The 19,249-nt window shown below is 48.8% G+C and overlaps 1 protein-coding gene across 10 annotated transcripts in view; it reads right to left on the bottom strand.

The window, feature by feature from the left end:
* Positions 1 to 5,798: 5,798 nt before the first annotated feature.
* Positions 5,799 to 19,249, bottom strand: part of TRRAP (transformation/transcription domain associated protein) — a gene marked incomplete at its 5' end in the record, with an annotated part of 83,022 nt that continues 69,571 nt past the window's right edge. For 6 of the 10 annotated variants that reach the window (XM_080940927.1, XM_080940931.1, XM_080940929.1 and 3 more), the window contains 9 exons: positions 5,799 to 6,827; positions 8,159 to 8,353; positions 8,440 to 8,643; positions 11,064 to 11,141; positions 11,546 to 11,730; positions 13,786 to 14,003; positions 14,800 to 15,025; positions 17,892 to 18,153; positions 18,882 to 19,081. In XM_080940927.1, the coding sequence (XP_080797053.1) occupies positions 6,543 to 6,827; positions 8,159 to 8,353; positions 8,440 to 8,643; positions 11,064 to 11,141; positions 11,546 to 11,730; positions 13,786 to 14,003; positions 14,800 to 15,025; positions 17,892 to 18,153; positions 18,882 to 19,081 (1,853 nt within the window). In that variant the 3' untranslated portion in view covers positions 5,799 to 6,542. The remainder of the gene's footprint in view (positions 6,828 to 8,158; positions 8,354 to 8,439; positions 8,644 to 11,063; positions 11,142 to 11,545; positions 11,731 to 13,785; positions 14,004 to 14,799; positions 15,026 to 17,891; positions 18,154 to 18,881; positions 19,082 to 19,249) is intronic. The other 4 variants (XM_080940933.1, XM_080940935.1, XM_080940936.1 and 1 more) reach the window with 1 other exon arrangement.

Genomic DNA, 19,249 nt, shown 5'->3' with positions numbered 1-19,249 from the left:
CTAAGCACACAGTAGAGGGACAGGCTGACGGGATGGCTCAGCAGGTAGTGTCACCCACTGCTAAGGCTCAGGGCTAGAGTTAGATCTTAGGACCCACTTGGCAGAGGTAACCTTGACTCCCACAAGTTACCATCTAATCACACACACCATGGCAAAAACATTCCCCCTGCCCCCAAATAAATGTACAATTAAAAGAAAAGTAGTAAGGAGTCGTCTCATTTTACATAGCTTTGTCCCCCCCACCCCATTCTCCCTGGCCCGGTCCCAGTTTCCCGATGTGAAAGAACAGCAAAGGAAACTCGCTCGGCATACCTCTAGCACGATTCAGGCCAGCCTGCGGCTCACAGTTCAGCTGTGGTAAACAAGTTAGCATGGCTTGATAACAGCCATGGAAGAGGACTGTGAACATTTGGGTGGGAGTGAGGGGGGATGTGGACACACATGAGTGTTGCAGTAAATATTAAAAATGGAAGTCCTCCCCCCACCATGGTCTCACTCCGTGGATGCCGCTCTAATATGGAGCCGAGCGCATGGACTCCCTCTCTCAGTCCACGAGCTACACTCCACACGGTTCCTTTCCCAGTGGTTCACTCCGCCTGCCTTGCTGTTTCTATCTCGGGTGGATACGACCACCACGTTGTTTTACTACCCGGCACAAACATTACCCCAAGGCCTGATAGCTTTTCGTGCAGGTTTACATATTAAATTCTCAATCCAGAAACCTTCTACACAGTAAGATTAATTAATTAATACAATAGATACAAACTGCCCTTCTATAAGGGATAAAAAGACCTATAAAATCCCTTAAAATATTCATATCTACCTATCACCAATTACGGCCAGCAGGATCTAAGTCGGCTTTCTCCAGCTCCATCTTGATCTCCTTCTCAATTTCCTCTTCCGTTTTCCCACCTTTTCTCCGCCTACCTCTCCACTGTCCAATCATATATCAACTTCACATGAATCTACACATGAGATTACTGATAGAAAAGAGAAGCTCAGACCCTGTGGAGAGGCTGGGGTGATGGGGAAAAATCAACATTTAAATGCACAAGCATGAGGACCTGAGTTCAAATCCCCAGCACCCACGTGAAAGTCAGGTGACCATAACCCAGTGTGCTGGGAGGTGGAGACAGAGGGTTACTGCGTCTTGTTGGCTCTCAGCTCAGTTCCAAGTTGTAGGAGACCTTGTCTCAAGGCAATGAACAAGCTACAGAGCAGGACATCAGACCCTAGTGGCCTCTGCATACAAGAGCATAAGCAAGGAAATAGAGTGGTGTATCAAAGAGTACATGCAGGTCAGGGAAGACGTATGAGTGCAGACAAGGGGAGAAGCTACTGCCTCTAGGTCCTGTCCTGTTTTCCAGCAGAGAATCAAAAGACAAACAAGAAAACGGGCATTCCTAGAATGAAAACCATCCATTCAGTAATGACTGTACTTTCAATGTCACATGATTCACAGTAATGTATGTACTTTTAAAGGTTTATTTTTATTACATCTGTGTGTCTGCACGTGGGTGTGTGCATGTGAGTGAACACTGGTGCCCACAGATCTCCCGGAGCTGGAATTACAAGTGGTCACTGAGGTGGGTGTTAGTTCCCTCCAACAGCAGTCAATGCTCTTAACCACTGAGCTACCTCTCTAGCCTAAGATACATATAATTTTCTGCCAAATAAAAACAAGTAATCTTGAGAAATCTGTAAGATACAGCTGGGGTGAGGGCTGGTGGGGAAGAGCACTTCCCACTCCTCTAGAGAACTGAGTCCAGATCCCAGCAACCATGATGGTGGCTCATAACCACCTGTAACTCCATGTCCAGAGGATACTCTGTCTCCATGGATACCTGCATACCATGCACAGACGTGATTAAAAGTAAATCTAAAACCAAAAGGTGCTTAAGATGTTCAAAGTGTGTGTGTGTGTGTGTGTGTGTGTGTGTGTGTGTGTGTGTGTGTATATACATGTTACACACACAAGGAGTAAGAAGTCTAAAGAAAATCAGAAAAAATACACAAACAAATCCTGGTTATCATTTTTAAATCGAAAACATAAAAGAGAACCACATGGATATTCTGGAACTGAAAACATGTCTGCTGGGAACTGACTGACAGGCTCAACTGCAGGCTTAGACTAGCAGAAATTGGAACCAGTGGGCTGGCTTCAAGGCAGTTTTATCTGAAATTCTTAAGCAGGGGGCTGAAAGAAGAAAGAAAGGCAAAAGGACTTCAGTAATGAGAGTTCAAGGGAAGGACACCATCAGTGGACCTATATAGGCATGGGGAACCCTAGAAGAACAAGGGGTGCAATGTGCCTCACTACCCTATTTGAGAAGAGTCCTGATCAACAAGTGTTGACGATTAACCCAAAGAGCCCCACCCCAAGCCAGACCATCAGACTGTTGAAGGACAAAGTCAAAGCAGAAATCCAGGGGCTGGAGAGATTGCTTTGCAGTTAAGAGGATCCTGTAACTCCAGTTGCAGGGGTTCTGACACCTGGCATGCCCTGCATGCATGAAATGCACATACAGACAATAGGCATGAACACATAAAGATAAAATCAAAGTGAAGCAAGCATGCCTGTGTTATTGTTGTGTAAGTTTCCTGCAAGATTAAAGCATTCCATCCAGAAGGGAAGTTCCTTTAAGCAGGAAGATAAACAATTCAAAATAGCTTCAGGAAGTCCCTAAAACCCACTGGATTCATTAGGCCCCTCCCAGTCAGAGAAAACAACAGAAGCCGAGAGTCCCTCCGGGATGCAGTGAAGCTGAAGGTCAGATAATCCAAGCTGCAAAGGAGACTCTTGAGACCAAACCAGCAATTTCTCAACAAGCAAGGCAAAGTAGATTTAAAGTGCAAAAGGATGGCCAACTGAGGACACTCTGTGTTTGACAAAATAAAGGGGAAAGAGTACATCCCAAGTTTACAATACAATGATGAAAACCAGAAAAAACAGGACACTCTCAGGAGATGGGAGGCAGGGGGAAGGGGAGATAGGATATGGGGATTCCAGAGGGGAAACTAGGAAAGGGGATAAAATGTAATTAAAGAAAATAATCAATAAAAAAGAATATGAAAATCAAAACAAAAAACAAAAAGTGTTCACAAAACTTGTATCAATATTAATAAGGAGGGATTAAAAAATGTGTCACTATAAAACACAATCACTGAACCACATAGGGAGGACAGCAATGAAAGAGACAGGACATGAAGAGACAGATGACAAACCACAATCACGAGCCCGTGTCTGTAATTACTGTAATGTAAACGGGAGTCTGTCAAAGACACAGACTAACAGCGTGCATTAGAAACAAACCCAGAAAACAGGCTCCAAGTGTGTTCTTGTGTTCACAGGAGAGTCACACTGGACCTGAAGACAGGCAGAGCAAAGCAGAGGGGCTCTATTTACATGGTGAACGTGTGAGTGGGCCAGGCTGCGCCGAGACTAACAGGGACCAAAGGGCACTATGAGACATCAGGTCAGCTAACCGAGAGGCGCTATTACAAACACGCACCAAATGCCAATCCCACAGCTGGAAATGTAATACCTGTGTTCGGCAGACACAGCAAGGAGAAAGCTGAGACCAAAGAAGGCCTGTGCATGTATGTATGTGTAGATGTATGTGTGTATGTGTGGATATATGTGTAGATGTATGTGTGTGGATGTATGTGTGTATGTATGTGTGTGTATATGTGTGTGTGTATGGATGAATATATGTGTGTGTATTTATGTATGTGTGGGTGTATGTGTGTATGTATGTGTGTATGTGTATGTATGTATGTATGTGTATGTGTGGGTGTATGTGTGTATTTATGTATGGATGGATATATGTGTATGTTTATGTATGTGTGGGTGTATTGTGTTTATTGTATGTGTGGGTGTATGTGTCTGTATGTGGGGGTATGTGTATGTATGTATGTGTATTTGTATGCGTGGGTGTATGTGTATATGTGTATATGTGTGTATGTATGTATGTGTGTGTATGTATGTATGTATGTATGTATGTATGTATGTATGTATGTATGTATGTGTAATGTTTTTAAAGCACTGGAAACTAAGCTCTATCGCCGAGGCACAACCCCAGCCCACAATGCACTCTTTTTCCAAGGGTACCTGAAATACCACTTGGGGTCAACTGTTAGTTAGGCCACAAAGCAAGTCTAAATTCTTACAAGGCTGAAGGCATGGGCTGGTGAGCCGAGTCCATACTTCCCGATAAGTCAGACAGCTTGAGTTTCACTCTGTGGCGGAAGAACCACTTCCTGAAAGTTGTCCTCTAACCTCCAGGTGTGTGGCACGCCCCCACACACTGAAGTCCTAGCAAGTCTCCCGATCATAAATGGGAAAAGTCCTAGAAAGAATAGCAGAGAAACTGAAAATTAAAATTATATTAAAATTTTAAAATTAAAATTACATTGTATGACTAGTGGTTCAAATGTGAAAAAATAGAGCATTTAAGTGAACAGGAAGCTCAACAGACCCAGTTTACACACACACACACACACACACACACACACACACACACACCCTTTAACTTACCTCAGAAAGGTAGCTCCTTCTGAACAGGCAGCCTTGAGCACAGCTCCACACATCCCTACCCCACGTCACCACCGCATCCTGGATCTCCTGTCCTGGGCCCTCATCTTTTCCAGTCTGGAACAGTTGCTGAGACCCCTTCTTGTCCTGCCCACGGCTGTAAGGTTGGCTGAGCCCAGAGGGGAGCCTTAGGCCTCGTCCCCACCGACAGCACTGACGCTCTGGACTGACTCGCCAAGGTAAGAGTCACAGGCTGCTTCACTGCTCAACCACGTACACCACGATGAAGAACCAGCAGGAACGTCAAGTAGACGGATGCCATCCGGCTCCTCGGCCTATCGGTCCGTAAGCCAGGGCTCAGGTTAGTGGGACAGCGCTTGGCTGGTTCAAGTACAATTTCACTTGTTCTGGGATTGATCTGGGACCTTGGAAGGCTCCACACCCTCTGAGCAAGCAATTCCTTTTCTGTAGAAGTGTAGAGCCATCCCTCTCCTCGATTGAGGGTCTGCAGAGCTCAAGGACTGGAGATACACAAAGACTCCAGTAAGGCTACAGGGGCCAACCTGCCACGAAAAAGCTTGTAGCCAGGTCACGTTCCAGCCATATGCTGGCGTGTACAGTTAGCTTCCTCTTAGGAAGGAGCCAGGCGGCTACGCTCCTGAGACTTGGCATCGCGCACTTGAGTAAGCCAGCCTCAGGAAATGGCTTATGCAAGCTGGGGACAAATGAAAAGCAGATGACAGTCAAGGGCCAAGAGGGGGTTGTGGTGACCCATGCCACATGTGGTAAGCAGCTATGGAATGCCCTGTACAAAGTTGGCATTTGCGAAAGACATACTCCTTTAGGCTTGGATGGAGCTACACACCCTGTCGTCAGGCTGATGTCACAGCCACAGGCTGACAACTGTCTTGGACCCACCTGCACTTGGATTCACACTGCTTTCCCAGGGTCCACATACATGATTAGTCAGTAGGATGAAGATGGACAGGCACACTGCCACATCTGGACTGTTGTTCCTGTCACCAAGGCTTTAAACAGGCCGGTTTGCCTTTGACCCTGGGAGTGAAGACCTAACCCACCCGTGACCACCGGGCACCATCTTCACAGGCACATGTACCGTCCTAGAAACCACACCCCACTCCAGGAGGGGCCGGCGGATGCTGAACAGGAAGAGGAGTCACATGGAAATAGACACTAACACAAAAACACTGGGGCGGCAAATACTTTTATAAAATATTTATTCTAAAAAACAAAAAATCACACTGTACAAATTTAGCTAGAACGTTCTCAATGCTCAGATTTATAAAAATGTCAACATAACAGACTAAAGGGGACAAGTGTTCACTTTCTTTTTAAATTAGGAAGGAAAAACAAAATGATTTTGCTTTTTGTTTGTCTGTTTTTGTTTTTGGTACAATGATAGTAAATTTCTAAAAGATATCCAACAAGCCAGCGGGAAAAAGTGAAAGGCTGGCCTGCTGGCCCCACAGCTCCGTTTCTGCACAGCTGAATCGTAATCTGCTGAGGCCAAGAGCAGCTTTCCCCTCTGGGCGACTCGGGCTCACTGAGTCACAGCATCAGACTTAGCGAGGTCCCCAGACCAGTGAGAGAGTGAAAATCTGTGCTCAGAGAAGCAAGCCTGTCTGGCTGTTCCTGACTCCTGTTTCTCTAACACCGTAGATTTCCTAGACCCAGCTGAAGGTCTGCGCACAGCGTGCAGCTGCTCTGAGGTGTAGTTTCTGGAAGTTATGGGATGTAGGGGACGCTCTCAATCTGAATCCCCGATTCCTCAAGCATCTCAGAAGCTGCTGAGTTTGGCTCTGCCATCTCTAGCGGCCTGGCCCTCCGTGTGTGCAGGGTTCCCTCCAGGACTAATGTCATACTCTTCCACACACAAACACTGGGACGGTGACTGAATAAAGCAGGTAACAAGGCAGAGAGAAGTCTCAACAGCCAGGGGCTGAGGCTGAGAGGCACATTTCACATTTTGGTGGGATGACAGCCGAGGTCACAGCCACGGATGCCAGGCAGGGTCCATGCGACACAGGTTGTCCAGGCTGTTAGCAGCTGCCACCAGGGTGTTCACCTTGCTCTCCCCACCATCAAACTGGGCCAAGTTGTGCAGGCGGGTCATGATGGCAGTGACAGCTTTCTGAACCAAGGAAACCAGCTGCTGGCTGTCCATGTTCTCAGGCTGCCCAGCGGCCGACAGTGGAGAGGAGGTGTCCTCCTGGGTCTTTTTGTGCCAAGCGATGATCTCATCCCGGAGCACAGTTTTCAGAATGCCATCCACCTGTGCAAAGGAGGGGAAAGAGCTGTGTCCCACCAGGGGTGACTAGGGCACTTTATGTGTAGACCCATCTAACATGAGCAGCCAGGCCAGGCGGCCAGCCACCTAGGGACCAAACAAAGCACCGTTCTCTGGTGTAATGTCAGGATAATCTGATGAAAATCCATGGAAACATAGACAGCCAGTGTCCTGGGCACAGTAACAACACCAGATGGCAGGCTTCAATGTTGTACCCTCTCACTGCGCTCAGAGCAGAGGTGCTGAGGGCATCTTGGTAAGGCAGTGAGTCAAATAAATTCAGCTCCAGCTTGGCTTGAGCTACACACACAGCCCTCTCTGAATAAGGCTGCTGTATCATTGGTAAGAGGGCTCCCTACTCTCACTTTGCGGCAAACACATCTTGGAACATATCTGGGAATTTAGGGACACTAGGCTGGTCTGGTCTGGATTGGAATGGTTTTAGATGTATGCTCAATAAGATAAACTGTCCTTTGAATTAACGGCTGGGAGAAGGGCCCTACTTACCACCTTATACCTATAACCAACAGGGCATTTTTAAGCTGTCAACCGAAGCTTATAAAACTCAGTCTGTCAATCAAAACAAAACCCCATGTACTTCACCTCCTCAGGAACAGACGTCTCCTCCTCCTGCCCCAGTATGTGCCCCACACCTGCACTATACCTTGGCTGCCCCTTGCTATACGTCTGCTCATCAATTACTTATTGGTTTTTAAATATTTCAGTTTCATTTATGCTATGCACATGAAAGGTTTTGGCCAACATTTTTGTGTACTGCCAGTGTGTCCCTGCCCACATAAGTTAGAAGAGGGCATCAGCCTCTCTACAACTGGAGTTACAGATGGAACTGAACCAGGATCCTCTGCAAAAGGATCCATTGCTATTAACCCCTGAGCCCCCTCCCCCCTCTTTAAATAAGAGCCTCAAAACACCTCAGCTATAGCAGCAACTGCCGGTATATCAAGGCCTTGAAGATCTCTGGATGTTTGTGTCTGCTTGGACCTCACTCCAGCCTATGGAAGGCAGACAGCAAGCCAGACAATACTTTAGCCTTGTCCGCCGAGAGATGTAAGACTGGAGCTGGAATTTGCTATGGGAAGCCAATGAGCAGCAGACTAACCAAGGACCCCAGATTCCTTTTGGCAACATGGCCTCCCTTTCATTCTGCATATATTTAGTCCAGGAACATAGCAAACCTCCAAATACTCCACTGTAACACCCCCTCCTTGTTCACAGGCCTCACTTGCCACTGAGATGACAGGTGGGAGGACTAAGGAGTCGGTCCACGCTTCTCACAGGAAGATGCTGAGACCCACCTTGAAGTTCGGCTGTGCAAAGCACCGTGCAACAGCAATCATGGAGGCCGTCAGCGGGCCAGAGACGCCAATGCTGGTCAGAAACTCAGATATGTTGGGTGTGAGGCGGAAAGGGACCGGACGGTTGGCATCTAGGTCCCCAGTTGCATCATTTATGTCAAATCGGAAGTAAGCAACATTCAGCTTTCCCGTGTCCTACATTTCAGAGGGAGACATTTTTAAGGCCCATCTCGGCAGGACATAGTAGTCAAAGCAAGATCTGGCTGTTAACTGCAAGTTACCTGAGCAATCTGTAACATCTCAGGGTTGAGTCTATTTAGGTGCAGGACAAACTCTGCGAAGCCGATGAGCGCCAACTGGATGGTGAACATCTTCCGGAAGGTCCAGTAGTCTGTAGCATTGGGAAAAGTATGTAGTGCCCACTCCTTCAGCATGCTGCGGGGCACCATGTTGCTCTGGACCTCTTTGAGAATGTCTCGGAGGACCTGGAACACATCACTGTGTGACTCTTTGCCCATGTTTCCCAGCAGATTGAAAGCTCTTCTACTGCAGCTGTGGGTTACTTAGTGTCTCACTGAACACTCAGAGCTGGGCGGACCCACTGCCTGTGCAAATGAATGGAAGCCACGGCTGTGCAGAGCATGCCTCTCAATTCAACACACAAAACTACCTTTACCCTTGCTGCCCGAAACACAACAGCCAGCTAACAAAAGGGGCAAAGGACAACACCCTCTTTAAATCATGAACAGAGGCAAGTGTCATAAACCCAAAAGCTAATCAAGAGAGAAAAGACATTTGCATGAACTCAGTTTTGTCTTGCAAGACACCATATCTCAGGAACAGCTTTAGCCCAACTGGGAAAGGCCAGAACTAATTTTTCCATGTCTTTGGAAACTGAAGGCTTCTAACAATGGTTGGACAAGTTCTTATCAAGGAACAGAGGCTCTGTCCTGGCAGGAACAGCGAGCCTGGTGGCAATGTCATGTGTCTTTCTGTCCCTCTTCTTCCTACATCCTCGGTGGTCAGGACTGCTAACCCTCATCCCTGCAATCACCCTGATCCGACCCATCTGTCAGCATCCTACAGAATCCCACTGATAAGGTCTGTCCCTGTCTCAGTGATGACAGCAATCACTGAACAACTGAAGTCAGTATTTAACAATGCAGGTGCCAGAGACCACACTAGCAGCTGCTGGAGCCCTCCAGAATCTGGCCAAAGACAAAAGTGGTGCAGGAGATGGGGTGGGAGGGCAGCAGCTTTGACAGTTTGACACATTCCTGGAACATTGGTCAAGTGTGTTTGACTGTATATGACCCTGAGGCTCTGCCACAGTAGAAGTGAGGGGAAGGCAAAGCTACAAACCACTGGGTCATGCTGCCGGTGTGCCCCCCAGACAGATAAGACAGCCTGCTTACCATGAGGCCCTCCACTTAATCCTCATTACTGCCAAAACACACAGGCATCTGCCATCTACTGATGACCAAATGGAGCTAATTTCAATGGTTACATGGAACAGACTTCACCGAGTCAGCCCAGAAAAGCCACTATGTCACATAAGAATGACTAGAATTTACTATAAATAGATCAGGGCTAGAGAGACGGCCCATCAGCACGGTACGCTCACAGAGGACGTTGGTTGGGTTTCCAGCACCCACATGGCTGCTTGCAACCTTATGCAACTCCAGTTCCATGGATCCACTCTTCTGACCTTAGGTACCAGACATGCACATGACACGTGCATTCAGGCAAAATACTCACATCTGGAAAAATGGATTTTTAGAAAGACAGATTGTCCAATTTAAACAGGCAGAGATCTTGGGCAAGCATCTTGCAAGGGAAAAAGGTAACTAGCCAGTAACACAGAGAAAACTAGTGACACAGCCCACACAAACAACATGTCATGCCTTCCAGGGTGGCTATGGTTAAAAAAAAAAAAAAAAGGGTAGCAGTAGGCAGTGGGAAGGACACAGAGCGCATACTGCAGGCACCCGGAAATACTGTTCACTAAACGTTTCAACATGGAGTCACCAATCAATCCAGGAGTTCTACATCCCGGTGTGAAGATAAACACACTCAGAGGAAATGAGCATGCATTCACACAGACAAGGGTGACAACATCCACAGCAGCTGTTACGTAACCAAAGTATAAATCAACCAGGCAGAAGCCCACCGCTGACAAAGGACAAGCTAAAGCTCGAGTAGAACATGACAGTGAACAGGAGCGGACACAGTGACAGTCTGGACCCGAGTCCGCTGAGTAAGAAAACACCCACTTGCACTCGTGCCAAGACCGGCAGATGCAGGGCAGAGAGATGGGAGTGGTGGTGACGGCCACACAACTGAAAATCAGCCAGACACTCACTGCCTTCAAGGACGGCTTCCACGGCATGTGGAATTTATCTCAACAAAGGTGTTATTAAAACCACGGAAATGGAGCAGAGTTAACACAAACCAAAGCAATCAGGTGCAGAGAGGAGGCCGGTGCCTTCAGGCAGTGCCTGTAAGCTGGACCAACACCAAGCCTCGGTTACTGGTGAAGCACATAGAATGATGGCCTCCCATGAGCACCTCGTATCTGCCCAAGGGGGCACAGAATGACCAGGCCGTGACCTGTACTACCAAACACCAGTTCTCAAATGAGGCTGTCTAGAAGCCTAAGAGTAAACAGAGATTCACTCCCTCTGCCTGAAGAAGCAGGGAGCTGTCCCAGAGCCTGCCACCAGGACCACCTTACGCTCTCCCTGCTGAGGAGGTGGAAAGGAAGCCCTGTGGGCTCTAGCTTCCTAAATAAAACTTAATGTTGTAGGGCCCAGAGAAACCACAATGAGCCCCGGGCAATACAGGGCAGGTCATGGCTTCCACCCCGTGGCCTCTCCTGGTAATGCACAGAAGGACCCCGTGGCACCTGGGGAGGGGCCAAAACAGCTGCCTCTTGCCGCTCCACACAACCCTGGACAAAATCTTCCCAGCCAAGGGCAGGAATCTGCAAATAAGGAGAGGGCCCTCTGTCACCCTGGGAGCACAGGCTGTCTGGGACTCCTGTGGCCCACTCCGTGCTCCTGTCCCAGGCAACCCAAACAGCTGGGTCCCAAAGGTTTCAGTCTGTCATATTTGCATCTTAGAAACCCCACGGGGTCTAAATGTGTGTTACCCAATCACCATCCACTGGTGTTTAAAGTCTAGTTTCTGAGCTTTTCTGTAAGTACAGGACAGGGACAATGGACTCTCTGAGGTCAGGAACCTCACCACAAACCCCCTACAGCAGATGGTCACCAGCCATCTGACCTTGCCCATCTCCTGAGAAGTGGAGTCCCTCGCGGAACATCCCACCGCAAGCAAGCAGCGTGGATGGAGGCCGCGGGCGGTAGCTGGCCTCCTGCCTGGTACCTGGTGGCTGGCCTGGGTTCCCCGTGCCTGCACTGTGGCCAGCCTGTCATAGTAACGGGAGATGGGGCTGTCATGCTCAATGCCTTTCTTGGCACAGCGCTGCTTGTAGATCTCCACGAGGGAAAGTGAAGAGGGGTTGTCTTCCACGAGGCGCATCTGCGGGGACACAGCCACAACCCGAGGAACTGAGGAAGAAGAGGGGGTAGTGAAGACAGTGAGCAGGTCAGCACTCCTCCCCTTCCCACCACCAGCCCAGAGCACTGGTAACTAACAGATAAAGCTGGAAGAGCCCAGGTCACATGCCCATTTACTGAGCTGGCATAAAGTACCGCCTGTAGGGCTAACTCCTCATTGGGTGCTCCGACTCCTTTATGAGGGACTCTACCCACAACCACTTCTTAGACCTTCCCTAGCTAGACCCTGCTCTGGCTCTAAGGCACCGTGACGTCTGTCCACCTGCAGCTAGAAGGGCTGGCTCCATCTCTGCATGGTCAGGTAACTGACATTTCTCTGTAACTTGAGATCCACTCACAACTCAAGTCCAACACTCTGTTCCCATGACTACAGCACTGAGGTGTGGCTTCTTGGGCAGTGTATATTTGGGAAGGCATTTAGTTATGAGCCTCCCAGTAGGTAGGTAGCCACTTCCCACCTCTTCACCACAGCTGCCTGTGACACCAGCCGTCAGTCACTGACTTGTGAGCACTTCAGGCTCTTTATCCCCATGGAGGCAGTTCATTGCTTAAACAAGCTTAATAATGAAGATGCCATTTTAAGAAATAAAGAAATTCTGCTAAAGTAGGTTGGAAGGAGCCAGCTGAGAGCGACTACCCTGACGCACCCTGTTCTGGAGTAGTGCGACGGGACGCACCGCAGCCGCTCAGACCACAGCTACACTGCAGCCGCTAGCTTGCTGCCCTGCCTTCCATCCATAAGAAATTCCCATGATGCCACTGGACTTGTTAGGGACCACTAGCCCAGTGACGGGAAGCAGCACGGACCGTGGTCCGTACATATCACAGTGCACACTGCTTTCTGACACATGACAAATTTCAGATTTCTTTTTGGATTCTTTCAAAAGATTTTACTGTAGCTGGGTCTGGTGGTGTGTGTCTTTACTCCCAGCACCATGGGCACAGAGGCAGGTGGATCTCCTGGGTCTGAGACCAGCCTGGCCTACATACTGGGTTCAGGACAGCCAGTGCTACAGAGTGAGCCCTGTCTCAAAAAGCCAAAAACTATGTAACAAACAAAAGAACACCTTCCAAAGCCTAGAGATTCATTTTCATTTCTTACTGTTTGATTTTTTAAAAAACTCACTTTTCGTATGTGTGTGTTTTGCCTAAATGTATGTAGGTGCACCATGAGCATGCCTGGTGCTCACAAAGACCAGAAGAAGGGGACAGATGGTTGAGAGTTGCCGTGTGGATGTCGGGAAAGAAGCTCACTTTTCTGGAAGAGCAGCCAGCACTTTCAAATCTCTCTAGTCCCTTATTTTTATTTTTAGTTCTTAAGTGTACCTTGTGTCCATGTGTGCAGGTGAGTGTAGTTACCCACAGAGGCCACAAGAGGGAGTCATATCTTCTAGAACTGTAGTAACAGGCTGAAATGTGGGTGCTGGAAACCCATCTCTTGCAAGAGCAGCATGTGGTCTTATATACTGAGCCACCTTCTTCAGCCTCTGAATCGTCTGATCTCAAAATAGTAAAACTTGAAGGTCAGATGCCTCTCATCAAAATGAGCTAGACTCTAAGCTAGGCAGGGTGGTCACCTTTTAATCACTTGGGAGACAGAGGCAGGCTGATCTCTGAGCTTGAGGCCAGCCTTGTCTACATAGTGAGTTCCAGGCCAGAGAAATTGTCCCAACAGGGATGGGGGTGGGTGGTGGTGGTGTATGGTTGGGGGATTGGTTTACATCTCTGCTGTTAGAAGAATGTTCATATAGGATTGGAACACAGGCAGTGCGGGAAACCCCCAGCCTGAGAGATCACACACGGAACAGAGACACCAGGAACCTGGGGGGAGACTGTACTCAGTACTACCTGGTAACATTGCTTGCTGCCCTCAGGTTAGCCCTGAGACAAAGCAACCCCACACAACGCTATAGCCTCCAAATAAGACTATGCAGAGCTGATCACAGGAGGGAGAGCACAAGTGTGAGAGCTCTTCCCCCACAGCGAGCGACCAGCAGGGACAGGGCATGCTGGCCGCTGCTCCTTCCTGAGGTGTGGCTGTCATACCTGTGAAGAACAAGTGCCTCTTGGTGGTCTCCTTCCTCTTCTCCAGGCAAGGGTTCAGCAGGCGAAGCAGCTGCAGCACTCGCTCCTCCCTGCGGGACTCTGTGAGGCAGGCATCATTCATGACCAGGTATGGGTAGATCTTGCCATTGTGCCCCCGGATGTACAGCCTGCGGGCTGCTGTGTTGTGCTTCTGCACAATCTCCACTCGGGGCATAAAGCTGCAAGAGCAACAGAGAGGAAGGGATGAAGCAGACACTTCCTTGGGGAAAACAACATTAAGAGCTGTTGCAGACAAGGAGGCAGGGCAGTTCAGCAGCCATGGTAATCTAGGATGTGCTGAGGAAGACAGGGAGGAAGAGAACTAGTCTGGCTGTGTGCAAAGGCAGAGCCAATTCAGAAATAAGCACCGAGGCGCATGCTGGTGGCTGGAGGCAACAGTCAACTCTACAGCTGCCAACTGATTCCACTTCCTTTCATTTACTCACTCTGGCCCTTTCCCAATTACATTCCTATTTTCATCTGCACACACGGCTCACACTTATGGCAGTCAGAGGGCTCTCTTCCCACCACGTGGATTTCAGGTACTGAACTTGGATCATCAGGCTTGATGTTTGGCTTCTTTACTTACTAAGCCATTGCTGGCCCCTTTCCTGTTGTTCTGGACAGGGTCTTAGCAGACCTGCCTGGCCCAGTGCTTGCTGTGGAACCCAGAGTTGCTCTAACCCAGAACCATCTCCCTGCCGAGTCCAGGACTTACAGATGCGCACCACCACACTCGAGTCTAGTTATGCTTTTAATAAACAGCTGACATAGTTCATTTTGTCAGGTTCTACAGTGATTCTCAAAAGGTCTCTGCAAATAGAACTGGCCTTCTCTCAGGACATTGATCCTTCAGCCAGGTCAGGTCCTGGATGAAACCAGTAACAGGTGTACACCTCACACTGAGGAACCAGCAGAGGCAGCACCCCAAGGCCAGCCCGAAGCCCTCCGCACTACTAGGCCCTGTGCGCTCACCGGGCAATCTTGATGTAGTAATGTGTTGGCTTAGGCATCAAAAACTCCCCAGGGATCTCCACTTCAGCTGTCTGAGCTGAGAAATTGCTCAAGAATCGACATTTTTCTTCTATGAGGAAGAATTTGGGGAGCTGCTTGGTCTTAGCCTCGAGGATTTTGATCCACTTTTTCAGTTTAGAGATCAGGTTATGAAGCTTCATGGATCCTGGAACACTGAAGTCGAAATCTGCAGAATAAAATAAACACGGTTAAACTGGCTGCAGGGGCTGAGTATAATGTTACATAACTGGGTTGACAAAGTCCTAGGCTCACCCAGGGACAGGGCTGAGGAGAGGGCTAAGGGAGACAATACACACTGTCTTTGGCTGCCCCATCTAACAGCTCCATCATGAACCTCTTGGTAATGTACAAAGTCTGTTTCTGGATGGTCAACGTATTTTCTTTCTTTTAATGCTATCTGTCTGGTTGACTATTAAGACTTCTACACTATGACTGAGGTAAGCACACTCTATCAGTGAACTGCACTTTATGTCCTGTCACTGAGCTCCTCTGAATTCCTCACAAGGGCTGGGCATACAGCTCAGTGGCAGAGTGTCCACCTAGCTCGCCCAAGTCCTGGTCCATTCATGTGCTCTCTGAGGCGCATCCCAGCTGAGGTGTGCACTAGGCACTCCCTTCCATTGCTCAGTCGAGATGAATGGCACTCCACTCTCCTATGCTCCGCCTCCTAAAGAGAACCTGTGTGGATTCTGGTCTGTGGGTTAGCAATGGATACTCACACACACCTTACGGCACGAGAGCCCTCAGAGCTCTCCCTTCTCTTTAGGCCTGTCAGTGGAGACAAGTTCATCACATAACACACAGGTTCCTGAAAAGCAGCCTTGCAGGAACAGATAACCATGTGCTCATTCAATTCCGGCTGTGAGCTGAAGAAACCTGTGATTTTAACTTCTTTTGGATTTTTGGTTTTGTAAATTTTACACTGAGATCCAGTGTGGGTCAAGTGGGTCCATGTCACCAAACACAACACTGGTAAGGTGAGCAGACTGAGAAACCCTGGCAAATCCCGTCACTGAGAATGGTTCCTGTCCTCCACCTCACTAAGATGACTATGGCAACAGAGAGCCCAGAGTTCTCCATGCTAATGAAGTATCTAGATGGGCTGCCTGAGGGCTACCCTGATTAAGTTGTATACATCCATTTTCCACCATGAATAAACAGTTTGGACAATCAAGGACTGTCTCTCTCATCAAGAACCTTGTGGAGGGGGAGCCTTCATTACCAAGCCACACCCCCTAAGTCTACTGCAGAAGGCCCCTCTGAACTCCAGACACTCCCACTTGCACGAACCTGGGCTCATCATTGGCCCTCAGGCCCTGTTCCCAACTCAACACTGGTGTCTGGGTGCATGCTAGTTTGGGAGCCACAGCCTCAGCCCTGGCCTGTGCCGTTTCTCATCCAGGCTGGGGCCCCCATCTTAGGCTGCCTCCAGAGTGGGTGTTGGCATTCTGCAGGCCCAGCACCCCGATGGTAGCGAGGATGGAAAGTAGCCTAGAGCCTCTGCATTTTGTCTGCCGAGCAGCATTCACACATCCCAGCCTCGCGGTGGAATGCGGATCCACACAACTGCCTCAGTCTGTGAGTCTCTTTCAGACTACATGTGACAGAAGACTGACATTTCGGATAAAGACACTGAGGCTTCAGATAAAAGCAGACTGATCCTCAGTATCTAAGTAAACTATGATGGTAAGAAGCTGATATCATGAGCTTCTCTCTTCCACAGGGTGACGATGGCACTGCAGACTTCAGAGGCAAGAATCTAACAGGAGCTAACTTGACAGCCTCCTGGTGAAAAAGAGGAGATGCTTTTTCACCCAATTCTTGATTCTATCTCTGTAGAGGTCTGTGGGGGTGAACAGAGCACACTGAGCAGGGGTTACAGGCTCTACTGTAGATGTGTGATGCTTGTGAGTGATACACCAAACTGAGTGCAGGGTCACAGGCTCACCTGCACATCCCTGGATGCTACTTGGCAGCTGAGGCAGGCTGTGCTACCCTCAAGCACCTTACAGTTCACAAACAGGAGCCCAAGGTTCCCAGACCACCTGTGAGGTGACAGGGTCATACCTGCATGCCAGGTGGAGTCACAGTAGGCTGAGGTTGAAACTGTAAAGTATCTTGCAAAATTAACAGGCATCTACTATAAGTACACACATAATACACAGTTTTAATTGCACTCGTTAAACACTAAAGCTTTAAAATTACTGAAGTTTTAGGGTGGGGTGTGTGTGGCTTACTGGTTGGGTACTTAGCTTGAGAGAGACACAGAAAGAGAGAAATGCACCACATGCCCCCTATGATTTCGGTATATATTTGTGAACAAAGGATGCCTTCAGAGAATTACAAAAACCGTAATTTTCACTTAATTCTGAGAAATGGAGGCAAATTGTGTTCCTATGCTTATAGGTCACTCAGATGGCTAAAGAGCTCTGTTTGGGTTAAGCTGCTCCCAACACTGCATGGGACACTGTGTCATGCAAAGACACCTTCGAGCTAGGGAGTGATAAAGTTACCTCTGATGAGGCAGGAGAGGCCTGGGAAGGCTTTCTAGGAACAAAAATGCCTTCACCTGATCCACAGGCAAGTGATAGAGACAGTCCCCCATCATCCTGATTCCTGCAAGTTTGTACCCCACTTGTGTCTTTGAGGCTGAACCTTAACCTTTAAAATTCTCCACTTCAACTTAAAAGTTTCCCCCAAAAGCAAGTGAGGGAAGGCAAGGGTTTGGGCTGAAAACCTTTTCTTTTCTAACCCCGATCTCTGAAGGCCAAACTCTAGCCTTCAGTGAAAAATAAGAAATGAGGTCACACTGCTGATAGTCATGGCTTCCATGTTGGAGTGCTGAGAGTCTCACTATATTACCCCTGGCTGTCCTGGAACCTGGTATGAAGACCAGGCTGTCCTGGAACTTCTAGAGAGATCTGCCTGCCTCTGCCTCCTGAGTGCTGGGATCCAAAGTACACACCACCACATCTGGCCCAAGGTTGTGTTTTAAGAAAGTCTAACTAGCATGTGCCCAGTGCAAGACTCACCTGTGGTGAACTGGCCCTTCAGCTTCTGGAAGACAGGGTCCTGGGCAGTGGCTTGTGCCCGGCGGGCCAGAGACTCGGAGGCTGCACTGGAGAACATGGTTGAAACGTTGGACACATTCTCCAGGCCTACCCCAAAAGTGCTCACCAGCTTCTTGACAAAGTTAAGAGTGTGAGGAGTGATCTTGGCGTCTGATACAGCACCACTCTTTTCAAAGGCAACAGAGTAACATTTTGCCAGGCCCTGCTGGAGTTGCCTAAGCACCTAGCAGAAGAGACAAAGACCATTAGTCAGAGAGCAGAGAGGCAGGCCATGGATGCTAGGCCCATTCACAGCAGGTCATTTCTGTCTTTACTAATATTTCAGCACACAGAGTTACCCACAAACTCTTAGCCACAGAACCCTGCAAGACACACTACTGGGCAGGAAAATGTGTTGTATTTTATCCACAGATGAACTGACCACCCTTAAGGAGATAGCAGAGTGGAGACAGGCAGAAAGTCGTAACCCACATACTACCTATGCCACAGCCACAGCCTGTCCCGCACACAGTAACCTCCAATAACCAGACAAAAGTAACTAAGGCCATGGCGGTGTGTACGTCAGTGAGGAGCCTCAACTCCATTCTCTTCTCATTATCACATGGAGCACAGGCTAACCTTGATCTTCCTGCCCTTATCTCCAGAGTTCCAGGATCGCAAGAATGGACCACTATGGCTTATGAGGTGCTGGGATGAAACCCAGGGTGTTGTGTATTCCTGGCAAGCACTCTACCTACTGAACTGCAACAACCAACCTCGGCCCTCATATTTCAGTGACTTGAAACTGTACTGGTGTCCGGCAAACAACCATTTACCTGGTCCAGTTATATTCAACTGTAAAGAGCTGTGCTGAGCAGACACCCCCGTCTGAGCACAGCATGGCTACAGTCACTTCTGGTGCCGTCCACTCCCTCTCGGGGAGGCAGAGGCTGCAGAATCAGGGTCACCTACCTCTTCGTGCCAGTTCTCTCGGAACCAGACCATCTGGTCGACGATGCCTTCCAGAGAAGACAGGAGGGTGGGGTGAAGCTCCCTCTGCATGTGCATGATTCGGCTGCAGCGCCACATGGGCGCTGTTGCTCTTATGGGCCCTGGATCTGATGCAGAATGGGACTGGTTACCCACTGAACTGGGCTGCTGTTGTCCAGAATCTGAGAGCAACACACACAACGCCAATGTCAGCGCGAGACCCACTGATGCCAAGCTCAGTGCGTTACAGGACCCACTGGACACAAGTATGTTGGTTCTTGCCATGGTGAGACAAGACCTTTCCTCCCCGGGGACAGGGAAAAGATGCCCTGGCTCTGTCCCACGTGACT

Source organism: Micromys minutus (assembly GCF_963924665.1).
Source record: "Micromys minutus genome assembly, chromosome: 29".
Lineage (NCBI taxonomy): Eukaryota > Metazoa > Chordata > Mammalia > Rodentia > Muridae > Micromys > Micromys minutus.
The sequence above is the reverse complement of the archived record's forward strand: the minus strand, read 5'-3'. Positions and strand labels throughout refer to the sequence as shown.